Source organism: Mytilus californianus, unplaced genomic scaffold (genome assembly GCF_021869535.1).
Source record: "Mytilus californianus isolate M0D057914Y unplaced genomic scaffold, xbMytCali1.0.p SCAF_21, whole genome shotgun sequence".
In the NCBI taxonomy this organism is placed as follows: Eukaryota; Metazoa; Mollusca; class Bivalvia; order Mytilida; family Mytilidae; genus Mytilus; species Mytilus californianus.
Window position 1 is genome coordinate 4,850,163 of NW_026262670.1, and position 25,303 is coordinate 4,875,465.

At 33.7% G+C, this 25,303-nt stretch overlaps 2 protein-coding genes across 4 annotated transcripts in view; one reads left to right on the forward strand and one right to left on the reverse strand.

Annotated features, from left to right (window-relative positions):
• LOC127732016 (uncharacterized protein C2orf50-like) overlaps positions 1 to 12,012 on the reverse strand; it is a 29,438-nt gene extending 17,426 nt beyond the window's left edge. Inside the window, exon 1 of one of the 2 annotated variants that reach the window (XM_052241063.1) lies at positions 11,707 to 12,012. In XM_052241063.1, the coding sequence (XP_052097023.1) occupies positions 11,707 to 11,753 (47 nt within the window). In that variant the 5' untranslated portion in view covers positions 11,754 to 12,012. The remainder of the gene's footprint in view (positions 1 to 11,706) is intronic. The other variant, XM_052241065.1, reaches the window with a different exon arrangement.
• The window catches only part of LOC127731989 (BTB/POZ domain-containing protein 6-B-like), a 28,932-nt gene extending 4,419 nt beyond the window's left edge, over positions 1 to 24,513 (forward strand). The window contains exons 1-3 of one of the 2 annotated variants that reach the window (XM_052241023.1): positions 7,178 to 7,281; positions 20,637 to 20,935; positions 22,762 to 24,513. In XM_052241023.1, coding sequence (XP_052096983.1) covers positions 20,658 to 20,935; positions 22,762 to 23,959 — 1,476 coding nt within the window. In that variant the 5' untranslated portion in view covers positions 7,178 to 7,281; positions 20,637 to 20,657 and the 3' untranslated portion in view covers positions 23,960 to 24,513. Of the gene's footprint in view, positions 1 to 7,177; positions 7,282 to 20,636; positions 20,936 to 22,761 lie in introns of those variants that run through there. The other variant, XM_052241024.1, reaches the window with a different exon arrangement.
• The last annotated feature ends 790 nt before the right edge of the window (positions 24,514 to 25,303 follow it).

Sequence of the window (25,303 nt, forward strand, 5' to 3'; positions counted from 1 at the left end):
TGTTTCTCATTTTATAAGCTTTCTTATGGTATATAGGATATACCTGTAATTAGGGGATTCAGGGGTTCAAAACTCGATCGTAATGTGATTTGTGTTGTATTTTTTCTAAGGTTCGGCCGTTTTCGATATTCGGGCGCTTCATTACCCCTTAAACCGGATCTGTGCCCTATATTCACTATATAGCTTTTGTTCCTCATTTTATAAGCTTTCTTATGGTTAATAGGATATACCTGTAATTAGGGGATTCGGGGGTTCAAAACTCGATCGTAACGTGATTTGTGTTGTATTTTTTCTAAGGTTCGGCCGTTTTCGATATTCGGGCGCTTCATTATCCCTTAAACCGGATCTGTGCCCTATATTCACTATATAGCTTTTGTTCCTCATTTTATAAGCTTTCTTATGGTATATAGGATATACCTGTAATTAGGGGATTCGGGGGTTCAAAACTCGATCGTAATGTGATTTGTGTTGTATTTTTTCTAAGGTCCGGCCGTTTTCGATATTCGGGCGCTTCATTATCCCTTAAACCGGATCTGTGCACTATATTCACTATATAGCTTTTGTTCCTCATTTTATAAGCTTTCTTATGGTATATAGGATATACCTGTAATTTGTGTCGGTTCGGCGTTGTTTTTTGTTTTTTTTTTGGTATTCGGGCGTTCCATAACACAGATCTCCTATTTTTTAGTGCTATTATATTATATTCTTCTTGAGGAAAACACCCTAGTTTTTTATACGAACCTTTCATTACTTGTATATATTACCTCTTATAGCCTTTTCATATTTTTCTATGTTTTTTTATATATAAATGTGAAAATATGTTAGTACAGGTATTTTTAATTGGAAAATGAGATTTTGAAAAGAATTATTGGCACTTTGAGACAGAATAATTCTTTTGCCCTCCCCTAACACAAGATGTACCGTTTAGTCGCGGATTTCATTTAGTGTGGACATCCCGATAGAGAAATGATGCCGGAAACGAATGCTCACTTTAATGCGTTATGAATAAAAGTGGACACCACCCCCTAAAAATATATGTAACAAACTAAGTGCGACAATTGTACCGTAAGCTTCTAGATATGCATAAGTGGATTTGAGATGCATGATCAAATGCAATTTTACATAAAAATAAATAATTCTAGATAAAAGGGATAGGCCTAACAAATATCCTATCTCTTTATACCTTAGTACTATATAATACTAGTCATCGACGTTTTAAGCTGATAGTATTTTAATCGAATTATAGCAATTCATTACACAAAACAAACCAACTTATCGATTTTTTAAATAAAATTATTCTAAAAGGTTACCAATCCAATGCTGTCATTAATTCTTTGAATATTGTTTATATTGGTATTAATATTGTTTTTATCAGTAAATCAAACTCCATTGATCTACAATCTGTCGATTCCTGTATCTTGTCATTGCACAATGTCATGTTTTTCTCTGATCTTAACACTAAATCCATGTTGGATGTGCACTGATTGATAATTTAGTCTTAGATGCATTTTTTTATTAGTTGTTATTTGCTTTGAACTATCTGTTAGTAATTATGAGTACACTCAGATCTGCACTAAGAGTCCTTTTTTGTTGTTGGGATGTTCAAGTACCCGTCCACGTTTACTCTATGTTTTTGTTAATATGTATTTCTATTTGTATCCATCTGATGAGTTAAGCCTTTTACAACTGATTTTTACATCGCAATGACCGTGAGGGCATTCCGATGTACTGTTGCAACAGAGATTTCTACTTACGTAACTTTCGTGGTTGACTTGTAACCGATATATAAATACGCGGACATTATCGAGTGCAAAATAACATTCCTTATCGCCTGTTATAAATTCATTTCTTTTAAATATTTTATTTTATAACATAAATTAATAATATGAAAATGTTTTGTCGTTAGAAATATAGATATAAGTAAAAAATCATTAATATCTTTTCACTCGTTTAGATGAATTGTGTTAACGCATGCGGAAGAATATCTCAAGAATGGTTTGCGGAAAATTATGAAAGCCTTTTCAATCCAATCTATTAGAAAAATCGAATTATTACAGAAGAGTGTCCACCATGCACTTGCAATGCACTATTATTAGAATAGAAGAATAGAATAATATACAAATGGATGAAAATGATATATACATGTAACTGTTATATACAAATATTAATATAATATATAACAACAAACCAGAGTATACTGATTTGTTTCACTAAAATTAGAGACATATATACTAGATATTAAGATGTATCTGTTACAATATAATAGATTCATCATCCACGCACGAACTTGTTTCAGAAAAAAATATATCTCTGTACATTAACCTCACTTTCACAAGTGCTTGTGACCATCCACAAGAACTTGCGGTCATCCGATGTTCAGTACTTCAGTACTATGATTATAGTTGGTTCTTATGTGGATCTGTTATACTACTGTCCCCGGTTAGGGGAGGGTTGGGATCCCGCTAGCATGTTTTTATATATAAATTACATATTTGTTTTTTGTTCATTTTTTTGTACAATAATTAGGGCGTTAGTTTTCTCGTTTGGATTCTTTTTACATTAGTGATTTCTGGGCCTTTTATAGCTGACTATGCGGTATGGGCTTTGTACATTGTTGAAGGTCGTATGGTGACCTATAGCTGTTAATGTCTGTGTCATTTGGTCTCTTGTAGAGAGTTGTCTTATTGGCAATCATACCACATCTTTTTTTTAATTTTTATATATACAAGTAAATATTAAAGTTATTCAATTTGAATAAACTTGAATAGTGAATAGTGCAAAAAAACACAGTTCACTATTCATGAATTTTGAATAGTGAAAAGTGAATAGTGAATAGTGAACGTACTTCAGCCCGGTTATATATATATATAGTTGAAACTTACGTTTTAGAGTAATACTCATGAGAAAATCTTCCAACAGACTTAGCAGCCATTATTACAATTTACTTTTAGTTTAAACTTACGTTTTAGAGTAATACTCATGAGAAAATCTTCCAACAGACTTAGCAGCCATTATTACAATTTACTTTTATCCATAGCAACTTTCACGTCTACCTAATTATTATAATTCATATTTATTTTTCTATAAAGAAAGGTCCCAAAGGGGTTATAAAAGTCAGTCACAATATATTTATTATTCTAAAATATTACGGGTATATGAATACCTTATTAACTGATGCAAATCGAGTTTTCCTAACATACAATAGTCTCAGAGAAATGATATAGTTACATAGTCCTTTGGGGCATTTTGCGTTTGTATATACATATCATCTACAAAGATGGGTTTTTTTTCTTTTTCTAGAGATGATTTATGTTTGATGCTTCCTCACTTTATAATGCATGGAAACTTGTTTTAAATCTATAACATTTTCTAATGCGATACAAGATTCAAATTTATAAGTATGTCTGCATATTGGTTTAATAACAAGAAATGCACTACTGAGAACGTGATATCTCCCATGATGCACTTGGTTCGTGTAGCTGCAAGCAAAATGTTCACTCGGAGGTATTAACGAGGTATTTAGTATTTACCTCGACAATGTTTCACTTTTTCAGAGTTGCGTTTTCGAAAGTCGGGATTACAAATATTTTTTTATAAGAGTGTTTTCCTCCTTCGAACCTCATTTGAGTATATATGTATATTTTACTAGATAAATAAGAATGTGTATTTTGAATTATTCTACATCCTTTCTTTTCTTCAATGTTCAATCAAAATTGTGTTTGTTTAAAATTGAAAGTTTGTTTTTGTTCGATATCCATTCATGTGCATGACTTGAGAAGGAAAACAAAATCCTATCCACAAAAAGACAGAATTTAGTAATTTGTAAGGTTATTCAGGACAGGTGTATGCCATTGTGGTTTATGTTTAATTTTTCATTTAATGTCCACCCCTTTAAAAGAAATGTTTTCAACTGAACCTCATCAAGATATTTCATATTATCTTTCTTTATGGAGTATTCAACAAAAATCTAGCCAAACTCGGTGTCTTTTATCTTTAAAATTGAGACTTTGTTGAAAAACATACTCTTGAGCCGAGTTTGAAAATACCGTTAAATTTTTTTATCAAACTAAAGATCAATACGAGTTAGATTGCATTCTTATACACACTATTAACGACTATCGGTACGTCAGATGCAATAGGTAACACACTATCGGTACGTCAGATGCAATAGGTAACACACTATCGGTACGTCAGATGCAATAGGTAAACATTATCGATACGTCAGATGCAATAGGTAACACACTATCGGTACGTCAGATGCAACAGGTAACACACTATCGGTTCGTCAGATCCAGGTAACCCACTATCGGTACGTCGGATGCAGGTAACACAGATTAAAATATGTTACACGATTACAACATCAATTGCATTGCAATGGTATTATGTAAATCCGAAACACATATTAAACTCTGATGTATGCGATAAACAATTGTTATAATAGCAATAGGGAACACAGATTCAATTGTATCTGCAGCACTGATAGATGGCATGAGACTGTGTTATCCGTCCGTTCTCAGTGTATGAGTTCGCAAGGAAGGATTGAACGAGTTCAGTCTATTGGTTGATCGTTGTATGCTTGACCTACAGGGGAAATTATCCCTGAATTCTGAGTCGGAACATATTAACAATAACTTCAAAGAGAACCAGTTTTCATCATGTTCGTTCATAATTTTCATGTTTTATCTTGTGATCTTGTTATCAATTTTCTCCTCAGTTGTAATTGAATAATTGATTTGCTATTATTTTGTCGATAATGTTTTATTTTGCAAATTTAGCCTTAGCTTCTGAGATATCGCTAATTACCGACTTTTATGTTCTATAATAGTTAGCAGGGCGGAAATAACAATATAAAATAGCAATAATATCTACAAATGGAAAATCAGTTAATCACATGACATCATGACAATTATATGTTTGACCATATGCTGAGTAAGTTGTATTACGTTTGAAAACAGAGAGCATCCGAAGTGGCATTGCTATCACACAACAGCTAGAGAGGAACATCTAATTCACGTGAACTGCCGTTGTGCACGTGTGACCTTCCCTCGAGTGTAAAAAGTCGTTGGTTCGATCCCCGACCGGGCAAAGTGAAAGACGTGAACATTTTTATTTGCTGCCACTTTGCTAAATGTACTCTGTTTAGCAACACGCGGCATTCGGAAACTAGTTAACACTGATCAGGGTCTGACAGAATAATGCCTGAGTAAGTTAATATGCATTTTGTAAAAACAGATTAACCGGATAGAAGGCTTATAATTGTGTACACCTGACCAGAAGCGCGTTTCGTCTACAGAAGACTCATTAGTGACGCTCGAATCAAAACGGTTGGAATGAAAAATGAAAGTCAAAGTTGAAGAGCACTAATTAAACACCGAAAATTCCCCAAAAAAGTTGTGCCAAAAAAACTATTTAGATTAACAAGAACAGCATATATCCAGCTCATCGTGTCAGTCTAGAACATAGAAATATTCAACTTCCTATAAAAAAAAGTAAAATAAAAAAAATACCGAACACCAAGGGATTTTCAAAACGGAAAGTCCTTAATAAAATGACAAAATTTAGAGCTCAAACACATCTAACGAATTAACAGTAATATACAATGTGCAATTGGACGTTATACACCAAACAATCATCATCGAAGTAATACAGGTGAACATAGGTAAGTGTGCAGTATTATAGCCTAGTATCATGAACCAATCTAATACTTCGTCCAGCAGTGAGCCAGGATACCAGGCTAGCAGTACTAGCACTTCCGTTCTACATTTGGAATAGAGTTTGGAGTAAAGGGTGCGCCAATTTCTATCGAATAAGTCTTAATCTCAGGGAGGAATATTGTTATCACTCTATCTACTGGAATTTGAATATTATTAAATCTGAATAAAAGACATCCAAGACTAAAATTAATAAACTTATATCTAAAGGTAACATTCACCTTGTAACTTTACTTTCGATGGAATTTTGATTTTGGGCTTATAATATATCCTTCTTATTCATTTTTGTTTAACATGTGTTAATCTCAAAATTTGTCAAAATCTTCAAATTTGCAGTATGCGTTAAAACAGTTTGTAGAAAGACATGTCATCCTAACGGAACACCTATTATACCAACTCCGGGTCAACTAGTCTTTGCTTTTTTATACTCCTAGATGACTGTGACAGCAACTGCATGGTCAAGTGCTCTATTCAGAATTCTGAACAATATAATTTAGATATGCAGGGAGATCATATTGGTCAAGTTTCTTTCGTTTGTATTTAAGTGACAGTACAGGTGGTGACTAACAGAAGTTCCACTGGAAACTTTGTTATAAACAATGTCATAATATCTATTCCTGTTGGAACAAATATTCTATACCATTTATTCCGTTAGGAACATATACTATAATATTTATTCCTGTGGAAATAATATTCCAGATTTTTTTTTCCTTTTGGAACTTATATTATGAAGGAACGTCTATTCAGTGACAACATTACCTCCCTTTGCATATAAGGTTAGATAATACATATTTACTATAGAGAACTTTCCTTGACTAAAAATTTTGGAGTTTGCATAACAATGCATAACAATGCATAACAATGAAAAATAAATAAATTTAGAAGGCTGTACCATGCTCCCTGTACATCATTTGGTATCTGGTAGATAGTTGTCTCATTGGCAATCATATCGCATATCAGTTAAAACATTTGAAATACATAAATCGATAAACCTATATATATATATATGAATGTAGCAAATAAGAAAAGTATGTACGTGTCAGGGGCGGATCCAGCCATTTTTAAAAGGGGGGGTCCCAACCCAGCAGAAACGGGGGGGGGGGGGTTCCAACCATATTTCCCCATTCAAATGCATTGATCGTCCAAAAAAGGGGGTTCCAACTACCGAAACCCTCCCCCCTTGGGTCCGCCACTACGTGTCCCCCATACAATATTGAAGTATATATATATAGTTTATCTACGTAACCACTTTTACAATGATCAGTATATTTACATGTGTAGATGAAAAACATGGATAATGTAGAATTATAAATTAGGTGGTCGATCAAGTCTGAATAACAATTATTTTTTGCAGATTTATCGTTTATTATAAGAGATTAATATTTTGTTGTAAATAAATGAATTAATACAAATACTGGGACGGTCCAGTTTGCTTTATTATACAGGTAGGTGATTATTCATTTCAAAATGATGGGTCATAGTTATTTTTAGAAAATTTGTAAGTTTTTGTACAGACCTTTGAGTGATGCCAATTATTGAACAGAATTTTGGGGACTAAAGAATTTATGAGGTAGGATTGATTGGGTCGGGAATTAAACATGTTAAATACATGTAGCATTTTTTCTTAGGTATCAAAAATGTAAGATGTTTGTAGATATAAACATTGAACTGTTGTCAATAACACGTGTTTCGTCAATGGCCTGGTTATTTATAATCTAATGTACATGTACTTGCAGGGAATGAATAGTATTTTGTTTTGTGAATAATCTAGATTTATTTTGATTTCTAAACAAGAGATTTCGAATTCATAATAGCAAAAGTTCTTTTTTCAAATTTAATGTATCATAAATTAACCATGTTAACTTTGTTGATTATACTTTTATTCACAACTTTTTTTTTCCTGAATACACTATTAGCACTAACACATTAACAATTTATGTTTATGCCGGCAACAAATTACAGACAAACTACAATAACATATGTACAATGAAGGAGCGACAGTGGATAAGTATGAGGAAAACATAAAAAATTAAGTACCTTTTGTAACAGTTGTTTTCCATTCGTTTGAGGTGTTTGAGCTTTTGATTTTGCCATTTGATATAGGACTTTCCGTTTTAAATTTTCCTTGGAGTTCGGTATTTTTGTTATTTTACTTTTGACAATGAGTTTCTCACCAACAAGCATTCATTCAAATAGTTCACAGTTCACAACAATTTTTAGAACAATAAATATACTGAAGACTTGCAAAGGAGATAAATTCAATCTTCAATATTAATTGTATGGGGGGGGGGGGGGGGGGGGGGACACATACAGACTTTTCTTATTTGCTACATGTATAGGTTTATCGTAAAAAAAATATAGTTTAAAATGATGCTGAGGTCTTTAATTATTTAACCACAATATTAAGATATTTAGCTATTTCTAAAACGTGTATCTTAAAGACTTTTAAATTTGGACCACTGTTTTCTAAAAGCAACGTAGCAATATAGAAAGTAGTGCCATTTTATTTAGATCGATCAGAAGAAGGCCTTTCTGTCTTGTTCGAAACTTTTAGGGTGTATCATGTACTGAAGATATAAATTTATAAATATATATTGTTTATATGTCAATGTTTTTGTATCCATATTTTCTTGCTTAATTTGGTGCATAGAATTTAAAAAAAAACTCTTTTGCTATAATTTAAACTGAAATGACCTAATAATACTAGTAATTATAGCCCTATATTTCCTTCGATACGAAGTATTATGTGTCAAACTTCCAATGTTCCGTTCAATATAACCGACCTTGAGGGAACAAAAAACGTTACAATTTAAATTACCAGATCCTTTGATAGTGTCATGTGTTTATTTAAACGTTTAAATAATGAATTGTTTATTTGTATCTGTTAAAGAAAAATGTTTTTAATCATATGAAATGTTCACAAGTGAGTATTTAAAACCAATTTTAAGAATTTAAGGGCTTATTCAGCACTTTTTACTATTACTGTGAGTCTAGACCACTTTCCATCTTTTCTTAGAGTAAGGACTTTCAATGTGTGATCTACTATATCCATGCTCAGAGTGATGCTGGGAAATGGTCTTAAATGAGGCTGGGTTTTAGTCTAAGATAAGGCTGGTTTTATGTTTAAAATGAGGCTGGTTTTTGGTCTAAGATGAGGCTGGTTTTATGTTTAAAACGAGGCTGGTTTTTAGTCTAAAATGAGGCTGGTTTTAAGTTTAAAATGAGTCTGGTTTTTGGTCTAAAACGATGCTGGTTTTTGGAATCAGCTTTCCATTACTGATCATTACATAGGTAGTAAATCTTGCCGGTAACTTTGTTCTTATTTAAGGGCTTGTGAAAATTGCATGTTTTGAATTATAGATTTATCGGAATTTCCTCCAGTTCTTGAAATACTATACGGAAGGGTTTTGGTCATTGTTGAAGGCCGTACGGTGAAATATAGTGGTATAATTCTCGTCCTGTGGTCTGTTGGGTAATTTTATCATTGGCAACCATTGCCTTACTTTTATATCAAGATGAAACTGTACACTTAACTTCCGTAAGTTGTAGCTTTCAATGTAGCTTTTTAACTGTTCTGTTCAGAGTTGACGACTAGGATTATATTATCAATGAAAATAGATATTATGAAAAGCATTTCGAAATCAGCTAAAGAATAATAAAAAGGCATTGTGAACGCAACCAAGAGGATATAATTTTATTTTTAAACGCAGCCAAGGGGATATAATTTTATTTTTAACGCAACCAAGAGGATATAATTTTAGTTTGAACGCAGCCAGGAGGATATAAATTTAATCTAATCAAATCTCGAGTATGATTCGCTTATCCTATACGGTATACTATTACGGTCGTATATATAAAACTTCGATGGTTTTATAGACTAAAGTTGGTACAAAACTATAAATTTAAACGACAACTTACATTAAGACAATCGCCTATTTATTCTTACAATGTAAGTATATAGACTGAGAATTAAGATAAAAATATATATAAATAAGGCCACACAAATTCATTTCTTCTTTCTTTGAAATTAACGCAAACAAACGAAAATAAATAATCAATTACCCCCTCCTTCAAAAAAAGGAAAGATAAGAAAAATTACAGAACGTAAAATTGCTGAAATGTGGTGTTATTACTTATATTCATAATTTAGATTTGTAGTTTCTTTCACAAGAAGAATAATAACAATAAATGCTATGTTCCGTTTTTTGTTGTGGTAGAGTAAAAGGATGCTTGGGTCAATGAGACAGCAATTCAACAACACAACTCGTTATTTGATGAGATTGTTTTCTCGTTTTCAAACATCCCATTCTGATTTTTTTCCGAGCAAATGCCCAACTAATAAACAACTTTTTTAAACTCCATTTGTAATCGCATATATAAACTAATAGTCTGTTTACTTTAATGTATGAAGAATTAAAAGCGGCATGTTAAAAAAATATCAAGAGCAAGAAAGTTTAAACATAAGCCGTAATGTGCATAAATCCGCTTCATTTGAACTTTTTTGGATAGCTGTCACATTGGTAATCATACCCCATCTATATACATTTTACATAGCCAGTGGCGGACCCCCCCCCCCCTTTTATAAATGGCTGGATCCGCCCCTGCATAGCTTAGTTCAGATTGACTAGTGTACTATTTAAAATGAAACATAATTAATTGGTGTGATTAAATACAAACAAACAAATTGGATTTGCCTTCATGGAGTGGTGTAAAGCCAATACGACAATAAAACTCCAACAGAGTATAACTATATAACGGTTATGACCTGGCACTCTGTCAAACCATGATGAATCCATTTCAAACATTTAAAATCCTTGAAAATTTGAACTGTATTAAAGTTTTAACAGAGTGATACTTTAGTTACTTTATGACTTTTGTTAATACAACTTTAGTTTATTGTCGTGTTATATGTTGTTTAGGGAGCTACCATTTGATTTTTATGGGGGGCTAGGATGAAATTTGAAAAAAATAGGCAGGACAGGAGTTTTGAGTAAAAAAAAGGCAGGATGAGATTATTTGCAAAAAAAAAAAGGCAGGATGACAATTTAGTTAAATAAAATAGTCAGGATAAACTAAAAAAAAAAGCAGGACCGAATAGAGTGAAAAATAAAAAGGCAGGACCGAAAAGAGGGAAAAATAAAAAGGCAGGACAAAATTTTTCATCCTAGCCCCCCATAAAAATCAAATGGTAGCTCCCTTAAGACGTTGGTTAACTTAATTTTGCAGTATTGCAAATACAACGAACGCTAAAGTTACCGTCTGTTAGTATTTTCAGCGAGGGAATCGCAATACTTTAAGGTTGAACTCTCAGTGCTATTGAAATGTTTAATATTGAAAGTAAATATTAGAATAAAGAAATTATTATTTACTTTAGAAGTTTACAAGTTAGTATTGACATTGTACAAGATTTCAGATCGAACCCGGATTTAAAGGAAATGGAATTAAAAATTTAGAATTAAACAGTGGGTTTTAAAAGGACCTGCAATTTATGCATTAATAGAATACTGTCAATAAAAATATTGTGTCCTTTTTTCATATGAATCGAAATGGTGAAATTTCCGGCGACAAAGTGCAAAACATCAGTCATATGTGTATATATTTTTATTATTAATAAGACAGAGATTTGTTGGTTTTATCCTGATAATAATTTGATTAATTTTGCTGAACGTTTATAACAAAGTATTTGAAAGTAAAGTGAGAACCACAATATATAATAAATTCCCCTTTTTCTTTTTCCATTATGCGATTAGATTATGTCATTTGCGAATCATTAGGGGGATCCGGGGTTTATAACCCATTATCATCTTAACTTTTAATCACGAAAAAATAGACAGAAACTAGGTTGAATTATCTCCAAGCGAACACTTCCACTAGACATGAGATTACTTTAATATATTTTTTTGAAGTTCTACTATAAGTATGTATCATTAGCTTTGATTCTACATGTTAAACTCATTTTTCTCAAAGTTTTCTGTTGAATAAATCATTTACTCACCTCTTTCGAGTGGCCAACATGTAACTCCCAACCATTCCTCCGCTCATATTTACGGAGTTTTCTTTTGTTTAGTAATTCCAATTGAAAAATAGTAATTTAATTATTGTATGTCTTCGACAATCCAATACGTGTTGACTTCTTATTCTTTTTTCAGTAAATATCCATATTTTCCTTTGCAATATTTATTTTTAAAGGATTGTAATATCCAAACAAGTTTCGGCGTAACTAAGTATGTGTACGTTCTTACGTTCCGACTTATAACAATGTCAAAGTCGGTATTTAACTGTCACGGTTATAATTAAGATCTAATTAACACCGTAATCCGACTTCACGCCGAGCCGAGCATGACAAAACTTGTTGAAACACCTTATTTCCTTTACACGGTTATTAAATTGATTGAATACGATCGAAGTATATAGTCCTATTGATCGCTATTTTTTATCTACCTTAAGAAATATATATATACGTGCACCTATATCATTTCCGACAACAAAGGGACAATAGTTTACCAATACACATTCCAAAGCAATACACAATCAGCTGAGTATCGATATATATGTCATTAAATGTCAGTCAGGAAGGATTATCTCTTAAGAAACTTTTATTGTAGTCTGATTGATGGGTTTTGACTTAAGTTATAATTGAAAAAAATGGCTGATCGCCTGACGTTTGATGATTACCAGGCAAATTATATTATCTTTTTCTTGTTGCACGGTATACGGTGAAAATGTCTTGATTTTTTACTAATGTTTTAATATAGACATATACGCCATTTGGTCTCTTGTGGAGAGTTGTCCAATTTGCAATAACACTAAATCGTCTGAATTCTATATGTAATAGATATATAAAAGCCTTTTCGATTTTAATGTGTTTTGTTGCTGTTTCAACTAGTCGGGATTAATCCCCATATTAATCGTGAAATATTGTCAATTGTTAAGGGACTTTCCGTTTTGAATTTTCCTTGGAGTTCGGTATTTTTGTTGTGTATCTTTTTATTGTAAAATAAATTTTATAATGTACACCAAAGACTAGTTTTCAGTCCTGTCTGAATTTTTTTAAATTCGTCTGTATCTTGTGCATGTATGAGGGCTGCATCTGAATTACATAAAAGAGAAAAATTGCCCCCCCCCCCTTCCAAAAAAAAATAAAAATAAAGAATAGGGAATAATCGGGTACTGGTATAAGAATTCAATAATGCCGTGCTGAAATATACCGATAAGAGAATAATAGTGGGTGTGGGGTATAAAGAATAGAGCACCGGATAAATTCGCTTAAAAGAATAACTAATAAGGAATAAAAAAAAAACCTCCCCTACCATCCAAACCCACTTGCATTGTTAAGTTTTAGAGTTCATGGTACAGTTGACTTCTACAGATATGACAAAACATTCCAATCCTATACAAAATTTAAATAGTGCAAAGTTAAAAAAAAATATACTTGTAGATTCGAAATTTAAAAAAAATAATGTTTCGGGTAAGGAGTCATACGTATATCCACAGACTTATATTTTTTACATAACTGTACAAAAAGTGACCAACATGAAGAGAGGATGAACCTAATTCTGCTGGATTCTGATGTTGTTAAGGAACAAACATTTATGACTATGTGGGAATGCAATGGGACACTTTTCTTAGAGATGCCCTTGTTATCTTTGCTTTGTGACAAACCATGCGATTTTCATAATATATGAATAAAATATCTATATTATAATATTAAGATATTACAAAATTGTTATAGATAAAAATTTATGTACAGAACATGACATTTATATTTGATTATTTTTGTCGTCTGTTCTATTCAGTGAATGTCTATAAAAGTTCGTCCGTATTATATAATATCTCCAATACTGTCTGCTAAAATCCAATACGTCCACACTTAGTTAGAATTTATCTTCAAACATTTGATGTCAGAATTGGTCTTCTAAAATCCAATACGTCCACACTTAGTTAGAATTTATCTTCAAACATTTGTTGTCAGAATTGGTCTGCTAAAATCCAATACGTCCACACTTAGTTAGAATTTATCTTCAAACATTTGTTGTCAGAATTGGTCTGCTAAAATCCAATACGTCCATACTAAGTCGGACTCTGTCTGCAAAACTTCAATACAAGTCATATATGGTTTTACACTAGTAATTTTTGGGGCCCTTTATAGCTTGCTGTTCGGTGTGAGCCAAGGTTCCGTGTTGAAGACCGTACTTTGACCTACAATGGTTTACTTTTATAAATTTTGACTTGGATGGAGAGTTGTCTCATTGGCACTCATACCACATCATCTTATATCTATATATGCACATTTAGTGTTTATCCCTGACTATTTTGACCCCAAGGACGACTGGCATTTGGAAATACCTACATAACCTACAATAAGACCAATTATGAAGACACGTCCGGTCGGTATGAGGACGTTCAATCCGATGTCCGTATATTGAAAAGTGTCATGGTTTTTATTCGTTAATGATGTTTCTGTAGAGTGCAAAATGAAAACAAAACGGAATGAAAATTAACGCAACAAAATTGGCCGAAACGAAACGAAATAAAACAAAATGAAACTTCAAAAGACTCCTTGAGGCTTGGTGGGTGGTCTATTGCAAGGCGAACTCTCAGTTACTATCCTAAATACTTTTTTCCGAGTTGTAGTCCATATTTCATACCCTTCAAACTGATCAAACCATATGAAGAACCTGTTTCAGATTCTTTGAATTATGATTAAATTTTATCTTCTACATGCATTTGTATATCTGTCACTCCACGTTATGCAAGCAACATTCAATCACCGACATTATTACATGTATTTCAGAAAAAAAAATCATTTATTTAAACACCCTGTGAAAAATTCTATAATCTTCTAATTTTTGTGGTGGCGTATACGACAAATATCCCCGCCCAAACACAAAAACGCACACCGATACACTAGTTGAATTCTTTGGGCGATGCACGTTTGGGTTAATTGGTGTAAAATTTGGGCTTAATACATATTACGTTCGGGCCAATGTCAAGTCGACGTTTGGGCTAAATTCTAAAGTCGACGTTTGGGCTAATCTTTCCATGTAAAGGTAAATTACATGTAACATATCTATATTTTAATTGTGATAAGTGACATTCTATTATAACATGTTCTTGTTTTATGTACCTATTCCGTTTGCCAGACAGTGTCTGCTCTCTGCTCACCACGGGGTTGTGAAAGTTAGATTTTGAGCAAGACAAGTCGATCTTTATAGCACTAAATATTTTTAAACTATGTACAACACGAAGGTATAAAACAGCTATGTTAAAATATGATAATTAAAGTACATCCAATAGCATTTCCTCTAAGATTGGTTCTGGTCCTAAATCTAAATCTGTAAGCGCCTTTAAGAACTGTAATCTTGTGATACTGTGATACTGGCTGACATTCACTTTAAACTCGTTTCAATTAAATGATGTAAGGCTTCAAGTTCTTTTCTTTTCAAACTAGCATTATTTCCCAATGACCGGATTTTTATGTTGGTTGTATTTTTATTTTTTCTTATTTAATATCTTATATATTTCATATTAAATATTGATATTGATAAACTTTACCTGCAATTTGCCATTACAATTTACAGGTTAAAAAAAACAATTAGCCCAAATGTAGACTTGACTCCAAAATGTTTAATCCAATTGATACCATGGTCACGCTTATGATTTAGCCCAAATGATACCATGGTCACGCTTATGATTTAGCCCACATGATACCATGGTCACGCTTATGATTTAGCCCACATGATACCATGGTCACGCTTATGATTTAGCCCAAATGTCTTGCGCCCAATTCTTTATTCGCAAAAATTCCTAAGATATCGTAGGGAAATTATCAATGCAAAATGTGCATAGGTTTAATTAGATCAATTTCCATTTACAAATGTTTTAAGTTCTAAAATAAACGGCGTTGATTAATTGAAATTCTTTGCGAGTAATTGATACTATTGTTTTCTGAAAGCGTATAATGTGATTAGTTTAAGGGTAAATGAACTTTGTAGTGTCACAATGGATCTTTAGAAGTTTATGGGAAATTCAAAAATAATTGTAAAATCATTATAGGATTCTTGGAATACTTTTTTTCAACTGATTTTTATAGACTGTCTCAGATACGGAGAGGGTTTGGCGCCAACAAATATGTTTAACCCCGCCACATTCTTTATGTGCCTGTTCCATGTCAGGAGTCTGTAAATCAGTGGTTTCATTTTGTTGCTGTATATAATATTTGTTTTTCGTTTTTTTTTGACATAAATCGGGCCGTTTGTTTTCTCGTTTGAATTATTTTAAATTTATCATTTCAAGTCCTCTTATAGCTTATTATGCGGTATGGGTTGACGGCCGTACGGTGACCTACAGTTGTTAACTTATACGTCATATGGTCACTGGTGCATGTAGAGTTGTCTCATTGCAATGAGGGGGTGGACAGGAGTAAGGGAACATTGAAATGAGGGGGCGGAAGAGGGGGAGTAAAAATTGGGATATCCTTGGAAATTTGTTTTTGACCAATTTTCGTCTGGAGTAATGAGTAGGGAAGTGGGAGTTCGGGGGTAAGGAAGTGGTAATTAGGAACCCCCTGTCAATCCCCTCTGCAATAATACTACAGCTTCTTATTTTTATATTGATCAGTAATTTTATGGGGAAATCAAACTAGTTGTAAATCATTATGGGATCTTTGGAATACTTGATCAGTAATTTTATGGGAATTTCAAACTATTTGTAAAATCAGAATGGTTCTGAGATCATTGATGATTCACTGCATGTAACATTGATTCCACTGTTATTGTGTGCACAGAAAGATTGGTTTCACTGTAAGTGTTCATGGAAAGGTTGGTTTAGAATAGCTAGTCGGATACTTTTTACTCTTATATTTCTCTGGTCAGTAAAATATGTTGTAACATCTGGTATTTTGATTTTTTGGTAGGTCCTCATGCATGAGGGTCTGGAAGAGGGGGGATCCTTCATTTCTTTATTCTTTAACTTTTATACCATTTTTCTATATTTTTCATTTATTTATTTTTACTCTTATTCTTTATTCTTTATTTGTCGGCACCCCAATAGTGTATTTTCTTTATTTGTCGGCACCCCAGTAGTGTCTATTCTTTATTTGTCGGCACCCCAGTAGTGTCTATTCTTTATTTGTCGGCACCCCAGTAGTGTCTATTCTTTATTTGTCGGCACCCCAGTAGTGTCTGTTCTTTATTTGTCGGCACCCCAGTAGTGTCTGTTCTTTATTTGTCGGCACCCCAGTAGTGTCTATTCTTTATTTGTCGGCACCCCAGTAGTGTCTATTCTTTATTTGTCGGCACCCCAGTAGTGTCTATTCTTTATTTGTCGGCACCCCAGTAGTGTCTATTCTTTATTTGTCGGCACCCCAGTAGTGTCTATTCTTTATTTTTCGGCACCCCAGAGTAGTGTCTATTCTTTATTTGTCGGCACCCCAGAGTAGTGTCTATTCTTTATTTGTCGGCACCCCAGTAGTGTCTATTCTTTATTTGTCGGCACCCCAGTAGTGTCTATTCTTTATTTGTCGGCACCCCAGTAGTGTCTGTTCTTTATTTGTCGGCACCCCCGTAGTGTCTATTCTTTATTTGTCGGCACCCCAGTAGTGTCTATTCTTTATTTGTCGGCACCCCAGTAGTGTCTATTCTTTATTTGTCGGCACCCCAGTAGTGTCTATTCTTTATTTTTCGGCACCCCAGTAGTGTCTGTTCTTTATTTGTCGGCACCCCAGTAGTGTCTGTTCTTTATTTGTCGGCACCCCAGTAGTGTCTGTTCTTTATTTGTCGGCACCCTAGTAGTGTCTATTCTTTATTTGTAGGCACCCCAGTAGTGTCTGTTCTTTATTTGTCGGCACCCCAGTAGTGTCTATTCTTTATTTTTTACCTATTTTTCTCTATTCTTTATATTTTTGTCCTTTATTCTCCACTTTTTAGTCCCCTACCGACGAAGTCGAAGGGGACTTTAGGTTTGCACTCCGTCCGTCTGTCTGTCTGTCTGTCTGTCTGTCCATCCGTCAGTCCGGCAAATCAGTTTTCCACACTTTTTTCTTCGAGCTTAAAGATATTGATTTGATATTTAGTATATTGTTTTATCATGACAAGTTACAGATCAAGTTCGAATTTTGTTCCGGTCTGATAATTTTGTGCAGAGTTATGGTCCTTCGACTTAGAAAATTCACTAAAATATTCAGTTTCCCGCACTTTTTTTCGTCATGCTTGAAGATATTGATTTAATAATTGGTACATTGTTTTATCATGACAAGTCACAGATCAAGTTCGAATTTTGTTCTGGTCTGATGATTTTGTGCAGAGTGATGGTCCTTAGACTTAGAAAATTCACTCAAATAATCAGTTTTTCAAACTTTTCTTTTCGTCATGCTTGAAGATATTGATTTTATGATTGATACATAGTTTTATTATGACAAGTTACAGACCAAGTTCAAATTTGGTTCCGGTTTGATTATTTTGTGCAGAGTTATGTTCCTTGGACTTAGAAAATTCACTTAAATAATCAGTTTTCCACACTTTTTTTCGTCATGCTTGAAGATATTGACTTGATATTTGTTAATATGACAAGTTATAGATCAAGTTAGCATTTTGTTCCAGTACAATCAATTTTTAACCGGTAGGGGACTATGTATTGCCATGCAATACTCTCAGAATGCTTGTTACCCATTATTCTCTATTCTTTAAACCCCATCCAGAACCCAGATTTGATTATGATAAAATAAACTAGTCCCATTTAGTATACATAGTCTTTTCTCAACACAGACGCTCAACACCCGAAACCTGTAACAAAAAGAGACACTAGTTAAAGAGGGGGGTCGGACCTTTATCGGGACTCCGGGATTGTCCATGTTTAAGTTCGGGATTTCGGGAAAGAGCTATATTATCATCGGGATTTCGGGATTTAGTTTAATCGAGAATTTACGTGTTTTTACGTCCGGGAATTCGAGATTTTTATCTATCGGGACTCTTAATTTTGTTTGAAAAAAAAATAGCATTAGCTTACCCTTCCGGAGTACCTGGGTTTACTGCCAGGTTTTTGTAGGAGTTCGTGCATGTTTTTTAGCGTTCAGTGTTCTGTTTGTGATTGTTCCTTTTGTACCCACGTTTATTTGTTCCAACGGTTTATGTTTTTTTAAATACTACTTGGATATAATTGCACATTGTTTGTTCTATGGTTTCAAGTCTTTGGATTTCTTCAAAGATAATTTTGTTCATCTTGGTCAAAGTTATAAATGTAAGAGTATCAAACATTAGTAAACCAAAGGACACGATAACACACAGAAACAAAACAGGATTTAAACAAGGTGAGCCAGCACAAGATAAGTATTCAAAGGAAAAGTAACCCTTCCAAAGCGTCTAATTTTGACCCCACAAAAATTTGTTTGAGTTTCGTGTTACACAATCTTAAGTTTTGAAGCACTCTACAAAGTTATTTATAGAATACTGTCAGTCAGCTGTATTTGGCAAAATTTTTAGGAATTTTTGGTCCTCAATGCTCTTCAACTTCGTACTTTATTTGGCCTTTTAAACATTTTTTGAGTCGAGCGTCACTGATGAGTCTTTTGTAGACGAAACGCGCGTCTGGCGTAAGTGTAAAATTTTAGTCCTGGTATCTATGATGAGTCTATTCACTGCGGCAGTGATCACAGAGCTAAATAGAGCCCATATTGAATTTTTTTTAAAATATGTCAGACAACATTAAATGGCAAGACACAAAACAAAATTTCCCGAAAACAACATTAAATTCACTGTATTTGCACAACTACTTGACACTGTATCCTGGCTTCGGACTAGCACATAAAAAAGCTGCAGAGTAAAGAAGAGTGATAACGTATACAAACAATGTCTACAATGTACTATCATACTCCAAGTAAAAGACACAAATGTCTTACCTTCTTTTATTGAGCTTAAACTAGCCAACTTATTTATGTGTCTTTTAAGTCTTAAAATGTCGCAGTCTCCATGTAAATATCTGTTTTAAACTAAGTTCACTAGATTATATTAATTAGATACAGGGAATCTGCACAACAGACTGACTGATAGCTTTGAACAGTATACAATCATTAATTAATGTATTTTGCCAAAAAAAGCATATGTTATTTCATCGGGATCTCGGGATATTGTCAAATAAGGCCCGGGAAATCGGGATTAGGCAAAAATAATAATTGGACCCCTCCGACCCCCCCCCCCCCCCCCCCCCCAGTTAACTAACAATGTAATTCTACATTAAGGAACATTAATATAGTAACCAGTTGCAATATAAGGTCACTCTGACAATATCCGGTGCATGTTCTGTGGTTCATATTTGTAACAAAACTCAACGAAAAGTTTTGAGCAAAAAGAATCTAACTCTAGAAAAATAAAACGCCTAACAAAAATACTGATCTCCAACGTAAATTCAAAAACGGGAAGACCATAAAATTGACGGAAAACGTGGAAAATGCAGTTTTATTCGCCAATTAATTTTATATCTCTTGATATAACATTTTTTTTTAATTCGTAATAAAAGATTGCAAAATTTCAAAATAACCAACTAAATATGCAATAAAGAATTAAAAAAAAAAATCATTACAAAATCTAATTTCAAATTTGTTAAAACATATTATACTTCGTATTTAGGGGCCAACCATTTGATTTTCGCGGAGGGGGCAGGAGAATTTTGAAAATTAATAACTTGTAATGAACTGACAATTAATGGCATTGCCCAAGACCGGATGAAAATGTAGGATAGTTTAGGATACAAATGAGTACAAAAGTGAAAAGAGCAAAAAATGAGCATGCGTAACAACAGATGATAACTGATCAATCCGGAAAGAGTCCCTATTAGATCCTACAGATAATTGATTTACTTCTCAAAATTTCCTCTTTTTCAGTATTACACATGAAGTTAAGGGTAGTGAATGAAGATTTATTTTAATTACAGATTTGTCCTCTCAAAAACATAATGGCGACAGCAGAAGCGACGACCACAGAAGAATGCCTGTGTCCACAAGACTGTAAATCAATGAACGAAAGTTTGTTTGTGTTGTGCTGTTCTGCTGACATGTCTGACGTAGTCTTCACGTTCCCCGGGGAATCCAACCAACGCCTTCATGCCCACAAATTTGCCCTTGCAGTGAGGAGTTCTGTTTTTAAGGCCATGTTTTTTGGAAATTTACCAGAGAAGAGTCCAGAGATTGCTGTCACTGATGTTTCATTAGAGATTTTTACTGCTCTGATGAGGTAAGGAGAAAATGGATTATATTATACTAACTGAATAAAAAGTCGAAGGACTTCTATGTAAAGTTTGTGAATCAGCAGCCCATTTTTCACCTCCATAACCTCTACAAAATTGTGTGTTATCCTTATGATTCTTAATCCATGCAATGCATGCTGAATGCATGCTGTTTTGCATGTTTTGTTTGTATTTAACTCGATTGTGCTATGACAATATCTCCTTTTGACATTTTTGCCAGTGTTGCATTAATCATATATTTATTTATTTATTTATCTATTTATTTATATATTTACTTTTTTTTTTTATTTATTTATTTATTTTTTTTATTTTTTTAAAAATATTATGTTATCTCATCCAGGAACATATATATTAACGTTAGATATACTGTTCCCAGTCTCATCTAATATTTTTTATGCATGTTTTTAACTTCTCTGTAACCTATGTACTTCATGCTTTTTATGAGAATAAACTATCACAGTTCACTTGCAAGTCCATGGCCAGTTAAAACATTTACAGCCATAATTCAGAAACGATACATATTTCCGGGTACAATTATTGAATAAAACCGTTGAAATAAAATAAAGTCAAATTTCACTACCTGTTGAAAGATGTGTTACATATTATCTCACTAAGGCAACCGTCCCGGTTATACTCGTCGAAATGATTTGTGTCTCGGTTAAATTTATCCTTCACAAGTTGTATATATATAGTAATCATTGACATTTTCTTTATTTCAATCAAGGATTTGTATAGTAAGAAGGTCTTACTATACAAATTCTTGTTTCAAATATGTATGACGCAAAATGGCGGCTCGCTACGTCACCAACGTCACGTGATGTCTTACTTAGTTGGATATGTCCCCATTTTCCATTCTCAATTTTATGGTATATAAAAAAATAGATGTAAAAATGCTTTTGCTGCCGTTTCTAAATGGTTTATTTCAGGTTGTTCGGTGCACATATTGTAACTGTATCAGATTTGATTTTATCCCAGGGTTCATTATTGTCATATTTTAACCGTCACATTTTGGGCTATTTAAATCACTAAAAAGTTCATACAAGTTTTAAACATGTACTTTAATCTAAATGCGTCGGAAATCTTTTAAATAAATTTCATTATTGTTAAAAGAAAAAAAAAACAATGCCTCGAAAAAAAAACAAAAAAAAAACAAAACGTCCAAACGTCTAATGCAGACGAAAAGGAATTTTTCCGTGTAAGGTTGAGTCCATAAAAAGTGCTCATTCTAAAATCTATCCCTCTAAGAAACAGCTTTTCAGGGGAAATATTTTATATTCCATATAACTATCTATGCCATTCATTGTAAGTTTTGGTGGTATTATCTTTTGAAGACGGAAGATACCAAAGGGACATTCAAAACTCACGAGGCGAATATAAGCTGTCAAAACCGCGGCAAAAAATAAAAAAATAAAATAAAAAACCGAAAAACGACGAAAAGACAAACAACTTTCTACAGAACACTACATATAAAGAAAACTAAAGACTGAGCAACACAAACAAATCAAAACAGCCGAGTGATGTCATGTGCTCCTAAAGGGTACGCCAATGCTGTTCTACATATTATATTTTTGAATACATTGTTTGGTTCCTAATTTCTCGATAAAAGATTATTTGCTTCAAAAGGGAAGTATAAAAAGTATGCTTTCATTGAAAATTAGGAAATATATAAATTTTGTTCCTGTATGATATTGGAAAATAATGTATATTTTTTCAATAAAGTTGAATGTAAATTGTTTGTTCCAAGAACCCCCATCCCCCATAAAAGATGAATGATCGGTGCCTTACTACATCGCAACAACTCTTTTAATTTCAGATACATCTACACAGACGTGGTAAATCTTGATGGGAACAATGTGACACCTATGTTACATGCAGCGACAAAGTACGCTTTAACTGACCTCGCGAAGCAATGTGAACGATATCTGGAATGTGCCATTGACGTTGATAATGCATGCGTCATCTACAACCAGGCAACGTTTTTTGGGATGCACGAACTAGCCAACATGGCGTTACTTTGTATAGAGATAAACGCAAAAGAAGTATTTGGCACTGAGGGATTCGATACTTTGGTTAGGGAAAATATTTGGACTGTTTTCAAAAGTGAAAGACTTAAAGCAAAGGAAATTGATATGTTCAATGCTGTTGTCAAATGGGCCAAAAATCAATGCGAGCTGCAAAATTTAGAAGGTAGTGGTGAAAATCAACGCAAAATTTTAGGTGACCTATTGAACTTGATTCGCATTCCCCTATTAACCTTGGAGGAATATTCAAAGGTTGTTGTAAAAAGTGGACTTCTTACGGCCGAAGAACAATTGATGTTTTACAAATACTTTACTTTGAAAGACGAAGAACACATTGAAATTCCGTTATTCTCTTGCGAGCCACGTAACGGATTACTTCCATTTTCACTCGATGTTAACGATCTCCTTGCAAGCCATGTTGGACAGAAGACAATAGAATCATTCTGTTTCGAGACATTGAATATAACGACTAAAGTTCCGTTGAGAATACGACAGATTACACTCCTCCCCATCCCTGAATTCATGTCTGGTCAGTCAAACATTGACTACGATGCTTCTAACGATAGCTTACATAACAGTGTATCTGTAGTGGTCAAAAACACGATCATAGAGCCACCGAAAATTATCCACCAAGGGGACCGTTATCCTCTCAAAGGAAGTAACGTACGGTTGGACTACCTTCTCAGTGTTTATCCAGAAAATAGGTTGAAAATTTCCGTTGCCAGGATATGTCATAACTGTGGTATACTGCACAGTCCACCGTATAAAAAGATCAACATGATATCGTCACGGTACGGAAATCGTATGACACAGCGTGCACCTCTCAAGTCGCTCTCGATCTGCGACACTCAAGTCGATATTTCATTCATGGGACAACATTTAGTGCACACTATTTCGTTTGAGAAGGTACCACAGTCCAGTCCTGACAGTAGCAGTAGTGTAGAATCTTTAACACAGCAATGCCAAACTGTTAATGTTGAGGAAAACTAAACACAACATTGTAACACTGTTAATGATGAGGAAAACTCAAAAACAACAGTGTCAAACTGTTAATGTTGAGGAAAACTAAACACAACAGTGTCAAATTGTTAATGATGAGGAAAACTTACACAACATTGTCACACTTAATTCTGATGAAGACTAAACACAGCAGTGTCACGCTATTAATGTTGAAAACTAACACAACGGTCAAACTGTTAATGCGGCGTAGTTTTCAAACAATAGACATAGCAAAAACTATGCCAAGCTTACATTTATAAGTTGTTATACACTCAACCCGAATAATTCAGTCCCTCCCCGTGATTGACTCTCGGCCCATTCACGAGTAGCCATCGTAGAGCATCGTAGAGCAGCGGAATAATTCGGGTTATTATACATTTTTATCTTTATTACATGTAGCCCGGTGAAGATTATTATATATTTGGATTGTAAACAATTGTTCTCCTTAATTGTCTTTTCTTACTTAATGTCACCATTCTCATTGTTCAGCTCGTTAAGCGGAACAAGTTTTATGCAAATAAATAAAAGATCTTTGACACTTAAAATGTACGCTTTTATTACGCAAGTGTGAAAGAGTTTTTCGATTTTTGTCGAGCCTGCGACTTCTGTCGCACAAAGCTCGACATAGTGATAGTGATCCGGCGGCGGCGGCGGCGGCGGCGGCGTTAACTAACTACTTAAAAAGCTTAATATTGCAGAAGGGAGAAGACCTGGATGCTTCATACTTTGTATATAGATGCCTTATGATATGAAGTTTCTGTCTGTGATATGTCCATTGTCCTTGATCTCATTTTCATGGTTCAGTGACTACTTGAAAAAAAAGTTAAGATTTTTTGTAATGTTAATTATGAGTAATAGGATAACTATATTTGGTATGTGCGTATCTTGCAAGGTCCTCATGCCTGTCAGACAGTTTTCACTTGACCTCGACCTCATTTCATGGATCAGTGAACAAGGTTAAGTTTTCGTGGTCAAGTACACATCTCAGATACATAAGCAATAGGCCTACTATATTTGGTGTATGTAATGTAAGGTGTACATGTCCAATTGGCAGGTGTCATCTGACCTTGACCTCATTTTCATGGTTCAGTGGTAAAAGTTAAGTTTTTGTGTTTTGGTCTGTTTTTCTAATAGTGTATGCAATAAGGTCAACTATATTTGGTGTATGGAAATATTTTACGATGTACATGTCAGTCTGGCAGATTGTATTTGACCTTGACCCCATTTTCTACGTTCATTGCTCAATGTAAAGTTTTTGTTTTTTGGTCTGTGTATGCAATAGGTCAGCAATATTTGGTGTATGGAAATATTTTGCGATGATCTCGTCAGTCTGGC